The sequence below is a fragment of the Nannobrachium achirus genome (genome assembly GCF_963921795.1).
Source record: "Nannobrachium achirus genome assembly, chromosome: 5".
NCBI classification, from domain to species: Eukaryota; Metazoa; Chordata; class Actinopteri; order Myctophiformes; family Myctophidae; genus Nannobrachium; species Nannobrachium achirus.
In genome coordinates this window covers 37,491,294-37,512,363 of record NC_137814.1, presented here as the reverse complement: position 1 = coordinate 37,512,363, position 21,070 = coordinate 37,491,294, and the positions used below count along the sequence as shown (strand labels likewise).

At 43.1% G+C, this 21,070-nt stretch overlaps 1 protein-coding gene across 7 annotated transcripts in view; it reads right to left on the bottom strand.

The window, feature by feature from the left end:
- The window catches only part of greb1l (GREB1 like retinoic acid receptor coactivator), a 62,294-nt gene that overhangs the window by 23,990 nt on the left and 17,234 nt on the right, over positions 1–21,070 (bottom strand). For 4 of the 7 annotated variants that reach the window (XM_080726152.1, XM_080726157.1, XM_080726156.1 and 1 more), the window contains exons 1-10: positions 15,085–15,306; positions 11,828–11,949; positions 8,191–8,350; positions 6,732–6,908; positions 5,649–5,825; positions 4,753–4,929; positions 4,208–4,339; positions 2,123–2,248; positions 666–803; positions 241–381 (exon numbers count right to left, since the gene is read on the bottom strand). In XM_080726152.1, the coding sequence (XP_080582278.1) occupies positions 241–381; positions 666–803; positions 2,123–2,248; positions 4,208–4,339; positions 4,753–4,929; positions 5,649–5,825; positions 6,732–6,908; positions 8,191–8,347 (1,225 nt within the window). In that variant the 5' untranslated portion in view covers positions 8,348–8,350; positions 11,828–11,949; positions 15,085–15,306. Of the gene's footprint in view, positions 1–240; positions 382–665; positions 804–2,122; positions 2,249–4,207; positions 4,340–4,752; positions 4,930–5,648; positions 5,826–6,731; positions 6,909–8,190; positions 8,351–11,827; positions 11,950–14,752; positions 14,783–15,084; positions 15,307–21,070 lie in introns of those variants that run through there. The other 3 variants (XM_080726153.1, XM_080726155.1, XM_080726154.1) reach the window with 2 other exon arrangements.

Sequence of the window (21,070 nt, the reverse complement as noted above, 5' to 3'; positions counted from 1 at the left end):
AAAACTAAAATAGATTGTAGCTCTTAACTCGCTCTTAATAGGTGTAATATCGCCTGAATCAATGTTTTAGTTTATATTGTTTATTGTGAGCGCAACCGACGGAGAAGGAGACGTAGACACGATTTTTTTCCAGCGGGGAATATTCAGCCCCACCTCCTAGAACGGTCTCTGCCTCATCTCTTCGCAGATGAGTAAGCCTGGCTATGCGAGGCTACGTCAGCCTGGGTTGAGTGGACTGACCTGGAGAGCAGACTATTGGCCGAATGGCTGGCACGGGCACTGCAGTTGGTGGAACGGGCACCAGGGTGTTGGGATGCCAACTCCGGTGGCGCTTTTTTGGAGGACCAGAGTTCATGGTAGAAGAGTTCATGGTAGAACAAGCTGAACAGCAAAAAAGAAAAAAAAAGACAATAAACACAAGCTCGAAATACAAGGAAATATAGAATTTCTTCCAGCAGAGATACATTGCTATAAGGTTCATTTGTTTTAACTTGTTTTAACAAGTGTGCTAACTACTTTGAAAATAGCCGATCTATAAGCTCAGAACGCATCGCAACATGACGTGTTGTGAGCTTGTACATCACCTATTTTCGGTGAAGATATTTAGTGTCGAGCGGAACCGGGTGGGGGCCTAATATTTAGAACCCAGGGAGACTCCAGCTTACCAGCAGTGTCTCCTAAGTCTGTGCTGCGATAGCCCTGGCCTTGGATCCCCACAGAGACCTGGGAAGGGCTCAGTAAGGGAGGACGTGGGTCAAGACCCAGGCCGTTGACTGGTCCATTCACCCTCAGAGCTGTGGGTACTGCACACATTCAAAACATACATACACACACAGTTTAATGGCTATACAAAGGCTTTATGCATGAATTTAGGCCTAGAATTATTGAATGCTTTAACCAGTGAAAAATAGCAGATATACAAGCTCACAGCGCGGCACCGAGTGCCGCGCTGCGAGCTTGTAGATCTGCTATTTTTGAAAAAGTTGTGAAAATGTGTGCAAATCTTTGAATATATGTATTTTCAAAGCGAACGTTTGTAACTCAAATTTTGCTTCTGGGTGGTCCCTGGAACTAAATATTTTGAAATGGGGGTCCGTGGCCAAATAAATATAATTTTGGGGGTCCTTCACATGAAAAGGTTTGAGCACCACTGACATAGTAGTCTCTCAAGAACAGACTAACTGAGCTCCGGTCAAGTGAATATGACCTTTTCTTTGACGATGGCTGGCCAGATTGCTGACGTAGAAACATAGGTTTTTTCCAAAAATCTTAGAAGGATTCAAAAGACACTTACAGAATCGGGTCAAAATTCTAATTTTCACGATTTTTCAAAAATAGCAGATCTACAAGCTCGCAGCGCGGCACTCGGTGCACTCGGTGCCGCGCTGTGAGCTTGTATATCTGCTATTTTTTATATTTAAAGCATAAAATATTGCGTCATAATGTGTTCAGGCCTAAATGGGTTAAAACAGAGACTGTGCACTAAGTCTAAGCAATAAATATTTAGAAAGTGTGAAAACATTTTTTTTTTAAACGGCTCTACATACAGTACATGAACATGTATTTAAAACGGTTACTGTCTGCTAAGCCTAAGCAATAAATAAAGATGAGTCAGGCCCAACACTAAGATATTGATTTCCTATAGATGAGTGGCTATTGCCAATGACCTGATGGGGCGTTTTTCCAATCTCATATTCACTGTGTATGCATTACGCTAAAACATTGATTGGTGTGTGTAGCCTTTGCTTGTCAATATCACAACCTTGTAAAGTGGCTAATGGATAGCAAAGCCTTAAAAAGTCATTACGGCATTCCTGCGCGTGCATAGAGGTGATTTGTTTGCATTCATATCCGTGCATTTACAATTCACACGTAGCCATCAGGTGAGGTATCGTGTCTAAAATCCCTTCAAATTAACGAGAGCCTAGATACTAATGGGAAGGTGTGAAACTGTTTTAACTATGCATTTACAATATGGATTTTCCAAATTCTATTTAGAGATTGGACTCAAGTGGAAAATGCTAACCAAAATTCAATACGCAATAGGAGAGAGATAGAGAGAGAGAGAGGCTGGCTGACTGAACAGTGCAGAAATATTGGTTATATTGAAAGAGAGAGTCACCTATTGGTAGAGTCTTGGTCCCTGGCGTGGAAGCAGCCAGTGGCTTGAGAAAGCTGCAGTCCCTGCTCACGTCCTGCCCGGTGAAGAACATCGATGAGGCCTGTGTGCTTCTCATTGGTGGAGACTCTAGAGGGAAAAACATCAGCATGCCGTTAGTAGATGTGACAATTAGTGGACCTACTGTAATGGTATGTTTTTATTTTATTTCACAGCCATTTCAATGCCAGTTTGTGATGGATTAGGACCTTTAGATTTTTTATATCGGGACCCCATATCTGTATTTATCCTCAGTCGTCATTTAACTCTAAGAGGGTAGAAATGGAACCATTTGGAAGCGGTTATTCACTCTCAGAGTTACAGACCTGTAAAGAGTGTCCGTCCTGAGATTGGGAGGTCAGGGTTCAATTCCCTGGCCGGTTCATACACAAAGACAAAAAGAATTGGGACCCTGCTCGGCATCCAACATCAAGGTTTGGATTGGGTGTTAAGTCCTTGTGACATACTGGCATTAATCCAAGGAGATACAATTGTACATCACGGCTGGGGGATTTACTTGTAGGGCTGTCACGATTATGACATTTTACATGGCGATTATTTGTCCCTCAAATAATTGCGATTAACGATTTAATTGTGTTTTTGTCAATGACAATTACATTTCTGTTTGGCTTTTAGGCTTTTAAGTTGCACATGCTAGATATGACACATAACCTAAATATACAGAGAAATTACTGACATATTTGACAACTTTATACACTCGATAGTGGAAATAGCCAATCTTGTGAGCTTGTAGATCTGCTATTTCCACTATTTTTAATTCTTTTTTAAATATGTGAACGTTTTTCAACATGTAAACGATTATGACGATTATGAAAAATAATCACGATTATGTCAAATAATCACGATTAGACGATTATGTAATAGCCCTATTTACTTGTACATCAAGCCAGTTCCCATGGCTTCTCTGATCACTCATTTGGTAAGTTGGTGTTGTTCACGGTGCAATCAAACCTTCACGCTACGACTTAAAGCATTACAGAGCAGACGTGCGCTCATTATGCAACACCCAAAAGCCCATCACTGATAGTTTTCTTTGGCAAACAGTGTTGGATAAACACAGGTTCCATAACCAGCAGCCGTTTTGACTTGGGCTGGGGGTTGAGGATAGCACGGTGCCCAATCCCTCCGCCTCCCCAGTGAGCATGACCGACCTCTTTGGGAGCAGGATGTGCCTCAAGGTCGCAGTCAGGAGATAGCAGGCACGAGTTATGCTAACAATGAGAGCCTTGCAACACAGCTGCTCAGCACGTGACATTAATGTGTGAGATCTGCTGCTGACAAGCACTGAAAGCCTCCAGGTTCAGGATAAATCAATACTGTAAGCCCCAAAGATTTTTCTTTTTTTTTTAACCAATGAGCCTGCCTTCTTGATGTGCTTTTGCGAGGCAGGCGAGAGACAATGTCTCTCTGAGACACGTTCTACACTCAAGAGCGTAAATGTTCACTATGTAGGACATACATGGGCAACTGGCGGCCCAGGGGCCACATGCGGCCCCCACCTTCACTTAATGCGGCCCGTAGGTTAATAAAGCAGGTCACACATGACCTGCTTTAATTCCGTCAGTCTATATTAGTAGCTTAATGACTAGTATAGTAGTATAAATGTATTTTTTTATGTCCAATGTATTTGTATTTAGATTCAACTAAATGCGTTTGGAATCGAATCAAAATGTTATATTTAGGATTCCAATTAAAGAATAACAAAAAAATTATTCAGGATTCCAATTCAAAAGAAGCAAAAATAGCTGATCTACAAGCTCAAAACGCATCGCAGCGCGATGCGTTTTGAGCTTGTAGATCTGCTATTTTTGCTTCTTTTGCATGAGATACTAGAATGACAAAGTAGAACGTAGCAATATGCAATGTTCCCCCTGATGTAGGAGCTCAACCCAAAACATGGCTATACCGATCACATAAAAAGCCTAGTTGTGAAACTCTGCACGCTTCAATGTATGGCCATCTGTTGTGGTTACAAGTGTAGAGAATTGTGCTGTAGAATGGTTGGTGGTCTTATTGTCATGGTCTCACCTGACAGAGGGAAGGGGGAGGAACGGTGTCCGTTGGTGCCTCCGTTCTCCTTGCTGCCGAGGGAGGAGCAGGACGAGGAGCTGGGTTTGGAGGTGGATGCACTGCTGCTGGAGAACTGGCGGGTTTTACAGTCTGAGAAGCAACAAGGATGGAGCCATTAGAAAACAGAAATGTGACATATATCGTCGTTGTCGGGTGGAAACTTTTATGTCCAAAACCGTTCCTTTTATATTTATCATTTTAAAATGTTTAACTTAGTGAAAATAGCTGATCTACAAGCACACAACGCCTTGCGGTGCTTGTAGATCTGCTATTGTCACTACTTTTGTGCAACAGTCTTGTATGATAAGGCAGGGCTTTAATTTACGAAAAGAACTTGCATATTTGAAACTTGGAGATACGAGGTTTCTGCCTGACAGTGACAATATGCCATGTACACAAAATGGGACATACACATACATGGCTAAACGTACAAGATGGCACGAACTCATCACAATAAACAACATGCAATTCTAGTTATAAATAAATATATATATATTTCTGACCTTTCCAGCAGATCATGCGTCCTTTGCACAGAGCACCCTGAGGGTTCTTCACCAGGTAGTATTTTAAGTGCTTCTGCTTCTTGGGCTGAGTCGATAGCTTCAGGTTGATGTGGTTGGAGAACTCCGTGAAGTAGCGGAAGCCTTTCTCACCACAGCCCACACAGTTTCCTGAAAACCCTGCAAATTTTGGAAAAATACATAAATATACTTAAAGCATCGGATGTAATGTGTGTGTGTGTGGGGGGGGGGGGGGGGGGGGGGGGAGACTAATGGGGCTTCAGGTCAATTTCTTTGTAATTATTCGGATACTGTGCTGTTTAGACAGATGCAAGGTTTATTGTTTAACTGGAATCTTTGTTCCTTTGAGGCACTGCATTGTTTTCTTTATGCTCTACTTATGTGACTTATTCACCTTGTTGTTTCATCCTTACTCTGACCTCGCAGAGTAAGCAAGTCTAATATAAGCAAGCATAATGCCAAAATTGGAAATTGTTGGAATTGTAATTTGTCACAGTACCATAAATGTATGAACAGTATGAGACAGTACGTGCAGTGAAAAGGATCATTCCCCTGTAATAACGATGTGTCTTTAAGCTCTTCCACGGGGGGTTTTGTGAGCTCAGAGTCAAGTCTGTGTCATGGCTTCCGCAGATTTGTTCTTGAGCATCACACGAGCAGAGCCGCACAACACCACCGAACACAATGTACTATCATTGCAAAAAAAAGGTTTTCATCCGGACCAGAGTGTCCTGGCCGAAACGACACAATGTTTCCTACTGAGTCACCCCTGATGAGTTCCGTCTGCCATGTGGCTAGAACGTCGATGAGCGATGATCCGGTTCCGTCTCATTCTCTCAATGTTTTCGTTTGAGATTTCGAGTGCACGGGGGACTAACCTAAAAGTGCATTTTTTCCATTCTCGTCAGGCAGAAAGCGCCGGTCCACAGCGCACACTAAGATGTGCTCTGGAGAGCTGGGGGACTTGGCACCGACCAGCTCGAAGCCAGCTGGGGCTTCGATGGCCTCAGTTGCTATGGAGACAAGCCGCAGGTCTTTGCCGGCCTGACAGAACCCTGAGGAACGAGAGGTTTATTCAGAGGAGGGCACATACAATACAATATGTTACAACTGATCTACTCAAAGTCTCATCAACAATATACAGTTGATTATCATCCATACGTACCATGCTTGGTCATATTAGGATGCATGGCAATAACATACATCCATACAATACGGTTAGTATATGCAAACACGTGTCTCTAAGAGCTACCGAAAACCTAAAGTTAAAGCAAGTGTAGTGTCTCTATTGTTGGATCAAATGACAAGTGACATTAACACGTTTCTTTTTGCGGTCAACTTTCAATTTCGGGGTAAAAATAAGTGATGCAAGGTAGTGGTGGTGACAGAAATTTGGCACAGATGAATCTACGGTCAATATGTACTCAGTAGTACTGGCATTTAAGTACCCTTAAAGGTACAGAGTACGGTGCCCAAGCCAAGGAGGTGTGTGATGTGGTTTGGCGTTACTTCAACTTTAATACACAATTATTTAAAAGATAAATGGTGAAAAAAATCTTGTACATCGGCTGTTTTTTGCTATTTCTGTACACCACCATTGTACAACTAAGTATCATACAGTAGGTTATTAATCAGACTACTAAAAATCTATTAGAACTTTTAAATGTATATATACAGATCAATCTCAGAAAATTAGAATATTTTGTAAAAGTAAATATTCTTGAAAAGTTCATACATTTCTTGAAACTTTCTAAACTTTCTATTCTAGATACATTGCACATTCGGTGAATTATATATATTTAGTTTCTTTAGGGAAAAGAATTATATACCTCCTTCTCTATTATTCGATTAACCTACTGTACATGAACAAGTCAGTTATTTGGTTCTAAATGTGGGTTTCGATATATATTTCCCAGGCCTACTGTAGTGTGGAGTGTGATGTTGTGTGGTGTGGAGCCTACCATCCAGGGTACAGCTCCCGTCTGGGACGGGGGTCTGTAGGTAGGGTAATGGAGGGCTGCTGCTGTTGTCTGAACCGTCGTCCTCTTCTTTAACGTCGTTGGAGGAGTGACCGTTCAGCAGGTCCTGGCCTGGGGGCTCCCCGCCATGGAGAGACAGGTTACCCTTCGTCTTCATGTCTGAGGGAAATGGCACGTTGAATCACTCTGACCCTTACGCATATAAACTAGGAATGCGCTTATAACAACCGTAAATCAATAACTAACCAGAAAAGTGATATGAACAACGCCTCGCGGTGCGAGGCGTTGTGTGCTTGTAGATCAGCTGTTTTCACTAGTTTAGTTCATTTTTAAAATGATAAATACAAAACGAACAGTCTTGGACATACAAGATTTCCATCCGACAACGACGATATTCAATAATTTCACACTCATTCACTGACATAAACACTCTATGTAATACCAGTATTGTAATTTTATTTTCTTTCTATGAGCCATTTAGACATTCATGAGCACAGGTCAGCCAATGCTTGCAGCCCATTACATCGCAATGTCTGCCTGCCAATGGCCTGACATGACATTTCACTGGCATACCTAAGGTGAAGTGGCATTGAAAATAATTAACCATGAGATGAGTGTGAAGGAGAAATGCATTCTGTAGCACTTGTGCAGTTTGTTATTCCTATGGCATTGATGACACCGTTTCCTCTGTTCCTTGGTAATTAGGAATTTGTTTCAACAGTATGGCGGTATCCAGTGTCTGAAGAAGACTGTTTTAGTCTGAACAAAAATAAAGCTTTGACCGGGAGCCCTTTAATTTAGGCCTAGCATTATTGAATGCTTTAACCAATGAAAAATAGCAGAAATACAAGCTCACAGCGCGGCACTCGGTGCCGCGCTGTGAGCTTGTAGATCTGCTATTTTTGAAAAAGTCATGAAAATGTGTGCAAATCTTGAATACCGGTATATGTATTTTCAAAGCAAACGTTTGTAACTAAAATTTTGCTTCTGGGTGGTCCCTGGAACTAGATATTTTGAGATGGGGGTCCGTGGCCAAATAAATATCATTTTGGGGGTCCTTGACATGAAAAGGTTTGAGAACCACTGACATAGTAGTCTCTCAAGAACAGACTAACTGAGCTCCGGTTAAGTGAAAAGGACCTTTTCTTTGACGATGGCTGGCCAGATTGCTGACATAGAAACGTAGGTTTTTCCAAAAAATCTTAGAAGGATTCAAAAGACACTTATAGAATGGGGTCAAAATTCAAATTTTCACGATTTTCCAAAAATAGCAGATCTACAAGCTTGCAGCGCGGCACTCGGTGCCGCGCTGTGAGCTTGTATATCTGCTATTTTTCAATAGTTAAAGCACAAAATAATGATACACAATAATGTGTACCCGTTCTAAATGGGTTAAGTGACTGTGTGGACTTTCTTTTGGATATTGCAGTATGGAACGTACCTTCCATATTGCCAGGGTACTGCTCTGGCTCCAGATAGAGCTGTGTGAAGATGGGCTGCGGGTCTCCGCTGGTAGAGCGCAGCGACGCCTCTATAGAGTTATGGAGGGCCTCTTCGAATCGAGCAGACTTCAGCTGCCCGGCGTATGAATTCCCCATTATCTGCAGGGAGAAAAACAAGGAGAGTGGCTGAATGACGACAGCCACTTGTGGAAACACTGCTCATCACATCGTTTAGCAGCAGGCGCAAAAGACCAGGAAGCGCTGCACGGCGAGTCGGTGACAACACACTTTATGAAAAGAGTAAAGAAACAAGCAAGGTGCTGGATGTCTTGCACAGTGGACACACACGCACGCACACACGTGCACTGTGGCTTTGGAATTAACACAGTGGAGTGGTGTCTGTCTTGTGTCTTTCCAGCAGCATATCTATTAGTTACTCAGTTGCTGTACAGTATGTGTTCTTCAAGGTACTTGTGTTGCTCATTGTTATTTGCTCTGTGTGCACTTATCACTTGAGCGATTTGAGCCATGAAGGTTCTTCCCACAATGGGCTCAATACTACACAATACATAGTCTGGGATCACATCACTTTTCGGGGTTGTAACCGGTCTGGAGCGGAAACCACAACACGTCATGTTGTAGTACTCAAAGAACTACAATTTGCCGGAAAGATCAAACGGATTCAGTTTTAACCCAAAATATTCCCCTGCGATCAAGGACACACTTTTAGGGCCTACCTAATAAACTACTTGATGCAGAGTAGTTTTGCTTTTGAAAAATTCATTTGGTATATCAAGACTACACTAGGCTACTCGAGCATTTTAATAGGGATTGGAGAAACAAACGGGGGGAACCAAATCAAAGCGACGCCGCTTCTTCTAGTGGTTTCCACGCTTTAGGCGGAAACCAAACGGCCTGTTGTGAACGAACACCAGGCTTTCCCCCAGAAAGCCTGGTAGGCGAGGTTACACAATACACATGAATCATGCACAGGCGGCTACGCACACACCAAAAAGTCGTCTATTTCTCAATTTTGCAGCCCACGCATAAAGGCCAAGTGTTTGCCTTTTTTTCCTTCAAATGTTCACAGCTCTTTTTTCTTCTGTCCTTTTCTGTCACTCTGCCTGCCCTGCCCCCGTGCCCCCCCTCTCCTTGTACCCCAGTGTCCACTTGGGGACATCTGCCGGGGTCGGCCGTGTGGGCCTGAGGTTGAGTGGCTCTCTGGTGGCAGGTGGCAGCTGGACAGAAGGCCATACATGTGGCCTGGTGGCCAGAATGAGAGAGAGAGAGAGAGAGAGAGAGAGAGACAAGGGGGAGGGGAACGAGAGAGAGAGAGAGAGAGAGAGAGAGAGAGAGAGAGAGAGAGAGAGAGAGAGAGAGAGAGAGAGAGAGAGACAAAGTGAGGGAGAGAGACGGAAAGAGAGAAAGATGGGCAGAGGAGAGTAAGAATAAGAAAGGGAGAGAAAATGAAAGCAAAATAAATGTAAAAAGGCTCATGAAGCTATTCATGATGTCTGTTTATTATTATTGTGATGTTTTATCTGCTTATTGTAAGTCGCTTTGGATTAAAAGCGTCTGCTAAATGCCTAAACTGTAAACTGTTTATTAAGTGTCCGGTTCTTTAGTTTGTTTCTCAATGCATAGTGATAGCAATTTCTATCCAGCCAGCAAGGAGGAATATTTCACTGTGTGGGATGGGAAGATGCAAAACAAACAGCTCTCTTGGCTCATATCCTGACACACAGTCTTTGCCTAAAATGCCTCCCATTTCTGTCCTTGAGCCACATTTGACCTGCAGTGACTAGTGTTGTTTTCCATGAACGCAAACAGCGGCCAAGTGGAGACCCAGGTTGAAGGCTTCAGCTGTCTGGAAACAGTTCAGTCACCTCACCATCACCCACCTCTGAAGAGTGTGTGCAGCTGTTGGCCCACTTACATGACCAGCTAATGATCTGATCTGTGCTGTGTTATGGCTACGCTCAGTTATCATGAGTGATCAAACACCATTATTCATGAACACATCCACTGCCCATTCAAATGACACATAAAAGCAGGTCCTCTGCTACTAAAAAGAAAATCTAAAAAAAACCTTTGATATGAAATAATTATATCACCTTTCTTTTGTATCACAAAACCTGCACACTGTGCACATCAATAAAAGAAAATCTACATATCGTCACTGTCGGGCAGAAACCTCGTATCTCCAAGTTTCACATCTTTAAATTTTTTCGCAAAGTAAAGCACTGCTTCATCATACAAGGCCGTCGCACAAAAGTAGTGAAAACAGCTGATCTACAAGCACACAACGCCTCGCGGTGCGGTGCGAGGCGTTGTGTGCTTGTAGATCGGCTGTTTTCACTAATTTAAATCATTTTAAAAATGATAAATACAAAACAAACGGTTTTGGACATACAAGGTTTCCACCCGACAACGACGATATCTATCTATATACCCCATGTACTTGGTATACATCATTGAGCAAAACAACCATGTGTAGGACTTGCGATGCAATGCCTTCAGTCTCTAGTCACTCAGAAACCCTGGTCCATTTTATTTTGTCAATAACAGGACAGGGTGGGCGGGGATCAAGTTTGGAGCTGCCCTTCTCCTTCCAGGTGTCATTTTGCCCACGCCTGAACAGGTTTTCGTGCTCAATATTTACCCAAGGACCGTCCCGGAGGACTGAGGGGGAACGGGAGGAATCTGACTGACCCAGACAAAAGACAAGATTAACAGTGCCTGATTGTGGTGTCACGGCGATAAGCAGCTTAGAAAAAAGACGCTGCAGAATTTTCTTTACTTTAACTGATGGAGGAAGGCTACAGGAGTGAGAGAGAGAGAGAGAGAGAGAGAGAGAGAGCGTGAGAGAGAGAGAGAGAGAGAGAGAGAGAGAGAGAGAGAGAGAGAGAGAGAGAGAGGGTAAAGGAAAACCTGTGCCCAAGGGTGTTTTAGGCAACGGTTGCCTGTTTGATTGTGTAGTCAAAACAGAGTCCTTTCTGGCTCGCTGACCCTCAGGCCTCAGTGGACAGATTTGCCATTAACCTCGCTTGAGCCAGAGGTGAACGCGGAAAATGACCTTTTATCACCTGCACCTCTCAAAACAAAGCATGTCCGTGGCAGAGGTCACTTAACGGATGTTTCTTGGGTGTGACTCAGAGGAAGGCGTTTGCTGAGGTCAGGTTGCAAGGGGGCTATTTCAGGTGAACTGGTGGCCGGAGCGCGTTTGATGGATGAACAAACAAACATTAACAAGTGGTCCACAAGCGCTCCGGGGAGAAACCACTCTAAGTGAATGGGTGAACTCGGACGTTTGCCTCTGAGTCAGTCGGCCGGTCAGTCAGTCAAGTCCATGCCACTGCTTCTGGGTGGTATTAACAGATTGCATGAATCTGACCCCAGGGCAAAGCAAGACCATATGATATTCTGCCCAGCGGATGAAAATGCAGAAACCCTAGCACACAGCGTCAAGATGAGAGACGAGTATGCTACTTAAAAAAAAAAAAAAAAAAACTCTCTCCAACTTAAATTAGCTGTGAGGGTTTTGCTGTGGTCAGTAGTAGAGTCGCCACTACAGTATTCAGCTACCGCGCAAACACAGATAATGAGATACATTAACAATGAGGTGTCTTACTGTACCTTTTCTGATTGTTCCCGGGCGCGAAGGGACTTTGTTCAGCACTGCTACATGCTGGGTCACTACCACTCTGAACAAGGTTTCAGCACTGGCATCTCTCTATCTCAGCGGCAGCTCTTTAGACCTGATGGAAGGAAAAATAAAGGATTCATTGGAAAAGGGCACCACTGTCAATGATAAAAAAAAACACTTTTAAAAGTTATCTTACTAAAGACCTACACACATACAGTATACACAAACAATGCCCAAAATACCATATAGGCTATATTTAACAGTAAATAAATGAACAAATAAAGAATGCAATTGCACTATTCTTCATTTGCTGGGAGCCTTAGAGTGCCACTAACTCAGAGACAGAGTTTAAGAAGCACTCACATACAGTATAAACCTGATCTCGGGTAATGTCGTTCGACCAGAACCAGCACATACGTAAAAATCCCCAGAAACAATTGCCTTCACTTACATGCTCATTCACTCAGTGAATGGGTGCTCTAAGAACTATAAGGATGGCCAGTCAAACGTTAAGAGGGAATGCAACAGATTGCACCAAGCCCTGACATATGTAGTCAGTATCGAGGAGCTAGAGAGGGGTTATGTGATACCATGGCCCTGGGGGTATTTTCATAAAACACACTTGGGTGTTTGAGTTTGCGGGTGTTTGAAATTCAAACACACACACACACACACACACACACACACACACACACACACACACACACACACACACACACACAAAAACGCGCACGCGCACACACAGACTGAGTACCAGTTATACTGAACCTTGGCATTGTTTAGCCACTGACATAACAGATGCAAAGTTCCTTTCAAAACATTGACTTTGTGGTGCTATTGTGGGCGATAGTGCTTGGTCTAGTAGTAGAGATGGTATGATTATAGTGAAATAATCAAGTTTTTTTATGCATACATTTATTCTACTGCCTATCAAAAGACAAATAGCCAAATAATACATTAAAAATATTAAATATCTCTTTGATAGTAAATAGCAAAAGCTACGAGTTTAAACAACCAAGGAGGCTGCAGGACCTCTGTCTGCAATGCTCTTCCAACTAAATAGTATTTTCAGTTTAAGAATTTTTGGGGACCTGTTATAGATGTTTTTATTTTTCACGATTATACCGAGCCTACATGGTTAATTCATTGTGACATTTTAAATCACACAGTCCAAATTCTTCAAAATGAAAATGTACACACATGCTGGTTCGGTTGGCATGTTCTGGCCATACTACAGCTCATGTTGTGAATGATTAGCCACCATGACAGAGCTAATCAAACTCAACATTTACACACTGTCAACGTGAAAGACAGAAGACAAAATAGAAAATCCATACAATCTTACTTAATGAACAACTAACTAGGCCGTTCTGTGATCCAACTTGTGTAGTACATACAAACATGCAAAGAATTTGAATCCCAACCAAAGTTATTAGGACCAAGTGCCTGTCAAGAAGACAAGACAGCAGAGTCTTGAAATATTTGGATCCTTATCTAGCAGTGAAGGGCGGGTGACAGACACAGATGGCCACAGAGATGAGACCGACGGAGCCGTAAATCTAGACACCAACGCAGGCACAGCCCAAGGTGCTCAATAAGGTCCTGTTCTTCTGGTAATGACATTTGAGGCACTGTTTGGGCTGCCAGAGGTCTTCACCTTCGGGACGGATTTAAGGCGGCGGCTGACAACATACCTCTCCCATACACACAAACAGCCTCACGCGCAACTTGGTTACAAGTGCAAGTTCATGCAATTTGCCAACATGAAGATGCATTCACACAGTAGTGTCTGCACACACACACACACACACGCACGCACGCACGCACGCACGCGCATAAGCATACAAGCACCTCAAACTTCTTGTACTTCTGAGACTGAGATAGCATACAGTAAATGCGTATTCTTTTAAGATGAGATATCTCCCTTTATATGTGCTTAAGTCAAGCAAGTTGAGAAAATAGACACTGATTTTGTCAGAGAAAAATATGGTTTAGTGATTTATAAAAACTATTAAAAACAAAAACAACTGTGGAAAATCGTTATCTAGAAATAGTTACTGCTGACATACACACATAATTGATATGACCATGGCCAAAAAGCAATCTTGCCTTAGTGTGAGTCATAAAAATAAATTACACAACACACTCGTATTCAGCTTCCATCCATAAAAAAACACCTCCATCTATCATGATTGAAATACTTCACGAACAAGCAAATAATGATGACTGGCGGTTTTGGCAAAACGATGAAAACCCTTGGCTTAACAACTGAGCTTCAAATCTAAAGGGCATTCAGGACTCAGGAGTCTATCCTAAAAATGTTAGATATTATTCAACTCCATCACAGGGAGCTGACCCTTGCCCTAACCCCTTCCTTCTCTCCCTCCTCTCCTTTTGTTTACCCCCTTCATCTACATAATTACATTACAGTGCTGATAACAGAAGGACAGGGGCAGGATTCATTTAAAATTACTTTACTTCTTGATTCAAGTGATTTAGGTACATTATGACTAGCATCATACAACCATTATTATTATTATTATTATTATCATCATCATCTTTAACCACTTTCAACCTGGTGTCCTTATTTTAGGCAGGTCTAAAAGAAATTCCTGCTATGGGTTGTGAGCATTTAGATTTTTTTTTCCTTTTTTTTTTTAAATAGGGCTTAAATGGTTAACGAACATGAGGAATCCTTCTTGCTATGTTGATAAAGATCTAGCTTGAAGAGATGTAGTAAACTTGACATTAGGTTATTGCTTTGTCCAGTAATCATTTGGGTACCACGTATTTAACATTTTTTATTTAAACAATAGTGTGTCTGAGAGAGCTTAACACTTCACAAAAAATGATATAGTATAGATAAAATAAAATATATACACAGTCATGGTAAATAATTGATAAAATAGGCCTACTTGTTTTTCCCCCATTCACGTCCCTCTTAGGCTTTAAAACATGAAAGGTCCATAGTGACGAAAGAAATGCAGGAATGAGCAGAGCTTACTGTTAACATTAGAAAAGCTTTGTTGAATGAGACATCACCCATCAAGAGAAAGGGGGGGGTGTTGGGTGGTGAAATAGAGAGAGAGAGAGAGAGAGAGAGAGAGAGAAAGGAGTAAGGACTAACAATTATCAGCGCCGTCTGCATTAGGTGCTAAAAGCCCATCTCATGAATGCCATGTATTAGGCCAAATGCTCTTAATGCAGCATGTGACAGTGTCAACACTTCAAAAAAATGCTTCTGTACCTTCCATTAGTCCTCAGCAAGCAGACCCAAACCTTCCAAAAAAAGAACTCCTATTCCAAGCAGATAAAATCCCACTGTGTGAAGGAAAACCTTATTTCAAACATAGTCCATAGTCTGTGTTAGGTCCATTAGAAAGGGGACCAGGGAGGACTGTATCCAGTCAGAAAAAGCAGTACGATCCTTATCTGGCCTGCTTCAAGCCACCTTGGTCATGATACTCCACACACAGCAAGGACTGAAAAATCACTCTCTGTCCCTCACCACAACAGATCCCCCCTCTCTCTCTCTCTCTCTCTCTCTCTCTCTCTCTCTCTCGCTCACATGCAAACAAACACACACACACACACACACACACACACACACACACACACACACACACACACACACACACACACACACACACACACACACACACACACACACACACACACACACACACACACACACACACACACACACACAGAGATCCCTCCCCCTCAGTCCCCTATGCCCTCCCCTGTTCTGTGCCATTTGCCGAGGAGGGAGAGAATTCATCGGGGGCTCATTCATCTTGGCCCTACTGACCCCCTGTGGTGACAGATGCTCTTGGAGGGCCACAGAACCGTGGGGGGAAACAAAGAGGAGGCCAACATCTTCCCTGCTGGCACACCACCGCGGCGCCCTGCCACGCGTGACCCCCAGCACGCCACGAGATCCACCGCTGGCACTGAGTAATGCGGATGCAGAAGGCGCACAGCATTTTACACGCATGGAGGAATCATTAAAATCAGATCTTCACTCTCTCTCTCTGTCACCCTCTATGCCACACCCCCCTTTTTTATGGGGGGCCAATTTGGAGATAGGAGAACCAATCCCAGGCGAAATGGGGAGAAGAATGTCAGGTCAGCTTGAGCATTTTGTCTCTGTGGCCCAGCCTGAACAGCCTTTTCTGGGATTGACCCCTCACTGTGGCTTTTACTCCTGCTATAAATACCAGGGGCTCATCTGGTCAAAATAAATAAACGAAGATGCGCCACAAATCAACAGGCACAGGCAGATGTTAGGGATTATGTGTCATTATAGCCCTAGTGGTTTGCATTATCATTACAGTGCTGTTTGGAGCAGCTCTCCATGTGCACAGTAAAATCCTCAGTGCAAATTAAATTCCAAGAGTGTACGAATGGATCAAATAACACGTCACAGAGGATTTGGCTTTGTAATAATGGAGGGTCTGCTTGGCTGAAGACACTGGACATAGGAGGAATGTTTCCCTTTGCCAATTTAAGAATAGTGGATAATAAGCAAGCGTGGAGAGAAAAACCATTATGTGAGACCGGCTGATGTACTCCCTTGGAGATCTATTCCCATCACCTACAACAGTGGTTCTCAAAGTGGATTCCAGGGACTCTGTGGGTTCCTTTATAGGGGTCTACATTGACCCTTATTACAAGTCTGTAACTCTGACAGTGTACAAAATGGAACCAAACGAACCCTGACGGGTTCATTTGGGTTAAGGGGAGACCTTGAAATTTGAAAGTTTGAGAAACACCAACCTACAACATTCTCATACTCCCTCTGAAACCAGAGGCCTAATTATCACCCAAAACATTCCCCACCGACCAGGCCGTGGCTGAAGCACCCGTCAGTCTGTTATCTCATGACTTTGACTGGTAAATACAGCCAGCCAGCACACTGCCAAGTCAAACTGCATCTGCTTGTATCTCGTTTTGGCTCCAAAACTAAGTTACCAAATGCTAGGCTAATAGCTCAAGTTAATAATTTACTGCAGCCTTGCCTTGGCTTGTGCATGGAATGAAGAGGTTACTATGTACAAAATGTGACTGTTGTGCCCTTGAGGCTGCCATTTTTTGTTTTCTCGTGAAGCAATTAATTTCATCCATTAAGTAAAGTCAGCAAGAATTTGTCAGGTAAATAGTAGCTCCCAGTAAACACACAGCTGCTCGGCATCAGGGCAGACACTCTCAACACTCACCATGGCAATGAGGCAGATCACAGATACCGTAAATTATGTGAGGTATTCAGTGAGACCCGAGTCAAAAAAATGACAAATAACACAAAAGTGGAAATTTACAGTGATAGAAAACAATGCTGGAATTGGATTCAATGTTAATCAAGAAATGAACAGCCTAAAAAGTCATTGTTCATTTCACTTTAGTGTCCAAGGGGTTTTGCTTCAGTGAGCCAAGATTAGACAAATGTTCCAGTTCATTACCGCTGACACAGTCAAGCGTTGTTTTAATCAAGCTGTATACGGCTCTTCTCACCTCCTCTCCAATGGTTCTAATAGGGCACAGGCGGTGTGAGGGACAGCTGTAAACCAGCACTCTGGCCAATCAGGCTCTCCATTAGGACTTACGGGCCCTTCATGGCCTCATTCCTTTGCATCAACCACCTTTGTCTAAACATTGGGCTTGAGTTTGACTGTGAAATGTGTCCAGTGGCGTTGCTTTGGACCACACATGTTCACTGAGGCTCTAGCTTGGATTATATTGGGTGAATGTCAATTATACCTGTAAGAGACTAATCTAAATATTGTTCACTTGAAAAAAAAAAGAAGAAGCTAAGCTACTATTGGGATCAAGTATAAAACTAAAGAAATAAGCGTAGCGATCGATCGATCTGTCCCTCACTGATTCCAATGAAGTCGCAAGTTCAACTGGGGGAAGAGAGCTGTCAGTGTGATTTATGTCACGAGTCCCTGACTTTGACGTAGCCAATTTTAAATAGCCCATTGGAAATGGAGATAATGAGTAAACCCAGCCTCAAAAGAGGCTGCGCAAAAAAACAAAGGAGCTTGGTCTGAATGGCCGCCCGCCCCTGATCCAATCCTTCATCGCTGCATTGAGCCCTGCTAAAGGCCCTGACAAAAGGGAAGTATCCCTGCCAACGCCACCTGAGGAAAGACGAGTCACGTGACAGCCTACGGGGGTTGTGGGAGGTCTCAGAGGGAGGGGGGTCTTCCACATAATCTTAAGATTCCCAGAGGAATGCTTCTGCTTTGTCTTTAGCTGACTCAGCAGTGGACCCAACAACACATGCAGTGTGTTGGTTGGAGTGAAGCAATCTGGACTCAGCAATAAGGCCAATGTTAGAGATAGAAAATAAAAGAAAATCCTAAAAAAACGGCACAGCATCTATTCGCCTTTGCAAAAGAAAAACCTGATAAACACTCAGTGAATTCCCATATCGGTGTTTCTTACATTAGTAATGTATAAAGATGCCCTTTTGAACATGAAAATCAGGATCTCGGCACATGAGAACATCGGGCAGATGAGGGACAAGCATCAGGGGAAGTAGAGCAGCAACTATGGTGCTAAACGACGTGTCTGGGGCTCGGGCTCATAATAGGAAAACAAAAGCTGTCGCTAAACTGACAAGTGAAAAAATAACAAAAACAAGCAAAACAAAACAACAGCCGGCACGTGAAAATTCCCACGGCGATTCCCTGTTCCTTCCGCTTCATGTCGTCTACCTGAGACTGAAGGTGTGAGGACTCGCACTGTAATTTACAGTCCGGGTGGCAGTACTTCTGCTCTAATTTCCTTATAAAAGCCCCAAAACCCCTCTCCACCACATCCCCCACCCCCGCTCGGACTACCTGCTGGGTCCTGAAGTGCAAATCGGCACTAGTGAGGATAGCAGATGAGCTAAGGTCATTCATGTCTTTCCAGTGGGCCACACAAACAAAAGGCAAACATTCCAGCTGAATGCCATTGCTGAAGTCGGCAGCAGCAGCAGCAGCAGTGAGAAGGAGAGAAGGAGAGAAGGACAGAGAGCTAGGCTCAATGTAGATAATAGCCCGAGGGTGTGTGTTTGTGTGTATGTGTGTGAGTGTGTGTGTGTTCATGTGTGTTGTAAGGGATTATCTGTGGAACTATAAAGGGGGGTGAAACAGGGTTTAAGGCCTGGAGTGACCAGGGGGGAACGGGGGCAGGGATGGCTCTGGGCTGAGGTCTGGTCATCGGCGGACAAAAGGAGCATTTGGGCAGATGAAGAAGTCATCATCATTAAGTCACTGAAAGTTTACTGTCCAGTCATAAAACTCATTTCAAAATTAGGGCCGATGGGGGTGTGTGTGTGAAAGGGTAGCAGGCCTGGGAAGGACCGCGAGGGGCTGGAGGCTGGACTGCTGAGGGACTGTGGAGCCAATTCATTAGGGGACAAGCAGCCATTGTGTTCACACCAGGTTGATTGGAGTGGTGACCTTGCAACACACTCTGGCACCGTGGATGAGTTTAAGGGCAAGGTATTTAACCTTAAACTAAATCCCTGAAACAAAGGGCCAGCATTATTGAATAACAAAATATGGGATTATATTCAATGCCATAGAAGATGATGACATAACATATCATACTCTAGCCTCATAATTAATACTTTTGAAATATGTTCAGGCCACATTCTGGGATTAATTTATGCAGCACCTTATTGTTTGGACAATAATCATTTGTCAGTACTGCTTCCAGGTATGATTTACATTTGATTTGACAAGTTGTTGACATGCATACCCAAGAACAGTGGTTCCCAAATGTTTTAGCTCGAGACCAATCAAATCAAATGTTTGCCTGAACTAGTGAAAATAGCAGATCTATGACGTCTACAAGCTCACAGCGTGGCGCAATCGGCTATTTTCACTACTTCCTAAACATTAGTTTTTGAAATTATGGAATTTCTAAGATTGTTGGCATTTATTTATGAAATTATTTAGATTTTCTTTTTTTATATTTTGAAATAATTGAAAACAAAATTGAAAAAGATAAAGGGGATATTTACTCGTGACCCATACAAATTGGTCCACGTCTCAGTGCCAAAGAGTGTAAACCTAAAAGGTGAAAAATGCAACTTATTGTCAAAATGTAATAAAGATAATGAATCAAATTTACACCTAAAATGAATCATATAAAAACCGAATGTCTTGCTATATATTGAAGGGTAAAAGGTTGCTTTGTTGGCATGTAGGGAGTTCCAAAAGGGACCAAAACAGATGAGATCTGATCTTTGGCTATTGGGCCTGATAGAACGAGTCAATGAAAGTGAAGGATGAGTGACAGTTTACAATGGCGTTCATGGCTGTGTAATAAAATGGAAGGCCTGTAAGTGAACCCAATCTGCATTTTACAACACTGTCGGGGTTGAACGCCAGTTCACCTCTATCCGAACAACAGAGCGAGACACAGAACCCCTAATGCATTTATGGACTTATTCAGGGCAACTATACTGAATAAGACAACAGTGAGTTCTATTTCATACTGTAAATCTGTCATCCATTAGTGGTCAACCAGCGGTCAATGGTAAATCAGAAAATGGACCGAGGAGGAAGCCACTCAAAGGAAAACATTCCTTAGTGTTAGTAGTAATTGCAACAATTGCAATGGTCAAATTGGTTTCTCTGGCTAAACAATTATGTTTTCTCTTACTTAGTTAGAACCAATTGTTCCTATTAACTTTCCCCCGTATTCTGGGACACTGAAAATGTCTAATTCGAAGCACAGCGTGCAACCTTATTATTCCCCTCGTGGGGACAGGGAGCCATGAGTCATGTTTCTTAATGTCATCGCCGCGGCATCTGGTCAACACCTAACAGCTCATCCCCTGTCAAGAAGACTAGATCTTTGATGATGGTTGACCGGGCCATGTCCCGGCCTTAAATTATTGTTTAGACAGCCCTGTTTGTTATGGGGTGTAAAAGGGGAGCCATGGATCATGTTGAGAGTGCCAGTGCTATCAAAACATTGGCCCTTATCAGATGACAGGCGGTAGCGCGGGGTCGGGTTCCGCTTCCAGGGACCATCCTGCACTGCACTCCAACCTCCCTCCACCTCCAATGACGGTCACACTGAGGCTGGTGGAGACGGGATACGAGCGGGAGGTTTCGTAACCTTCTCTTCATTTAAGCTTTCACTAGACCAGTGGTTCTCTAACAAGTGGGGTCCCCAAATTATTTTGTGGGGTCCCCAGATGATTAGCTTAATGTGAAAAACAAAATCTC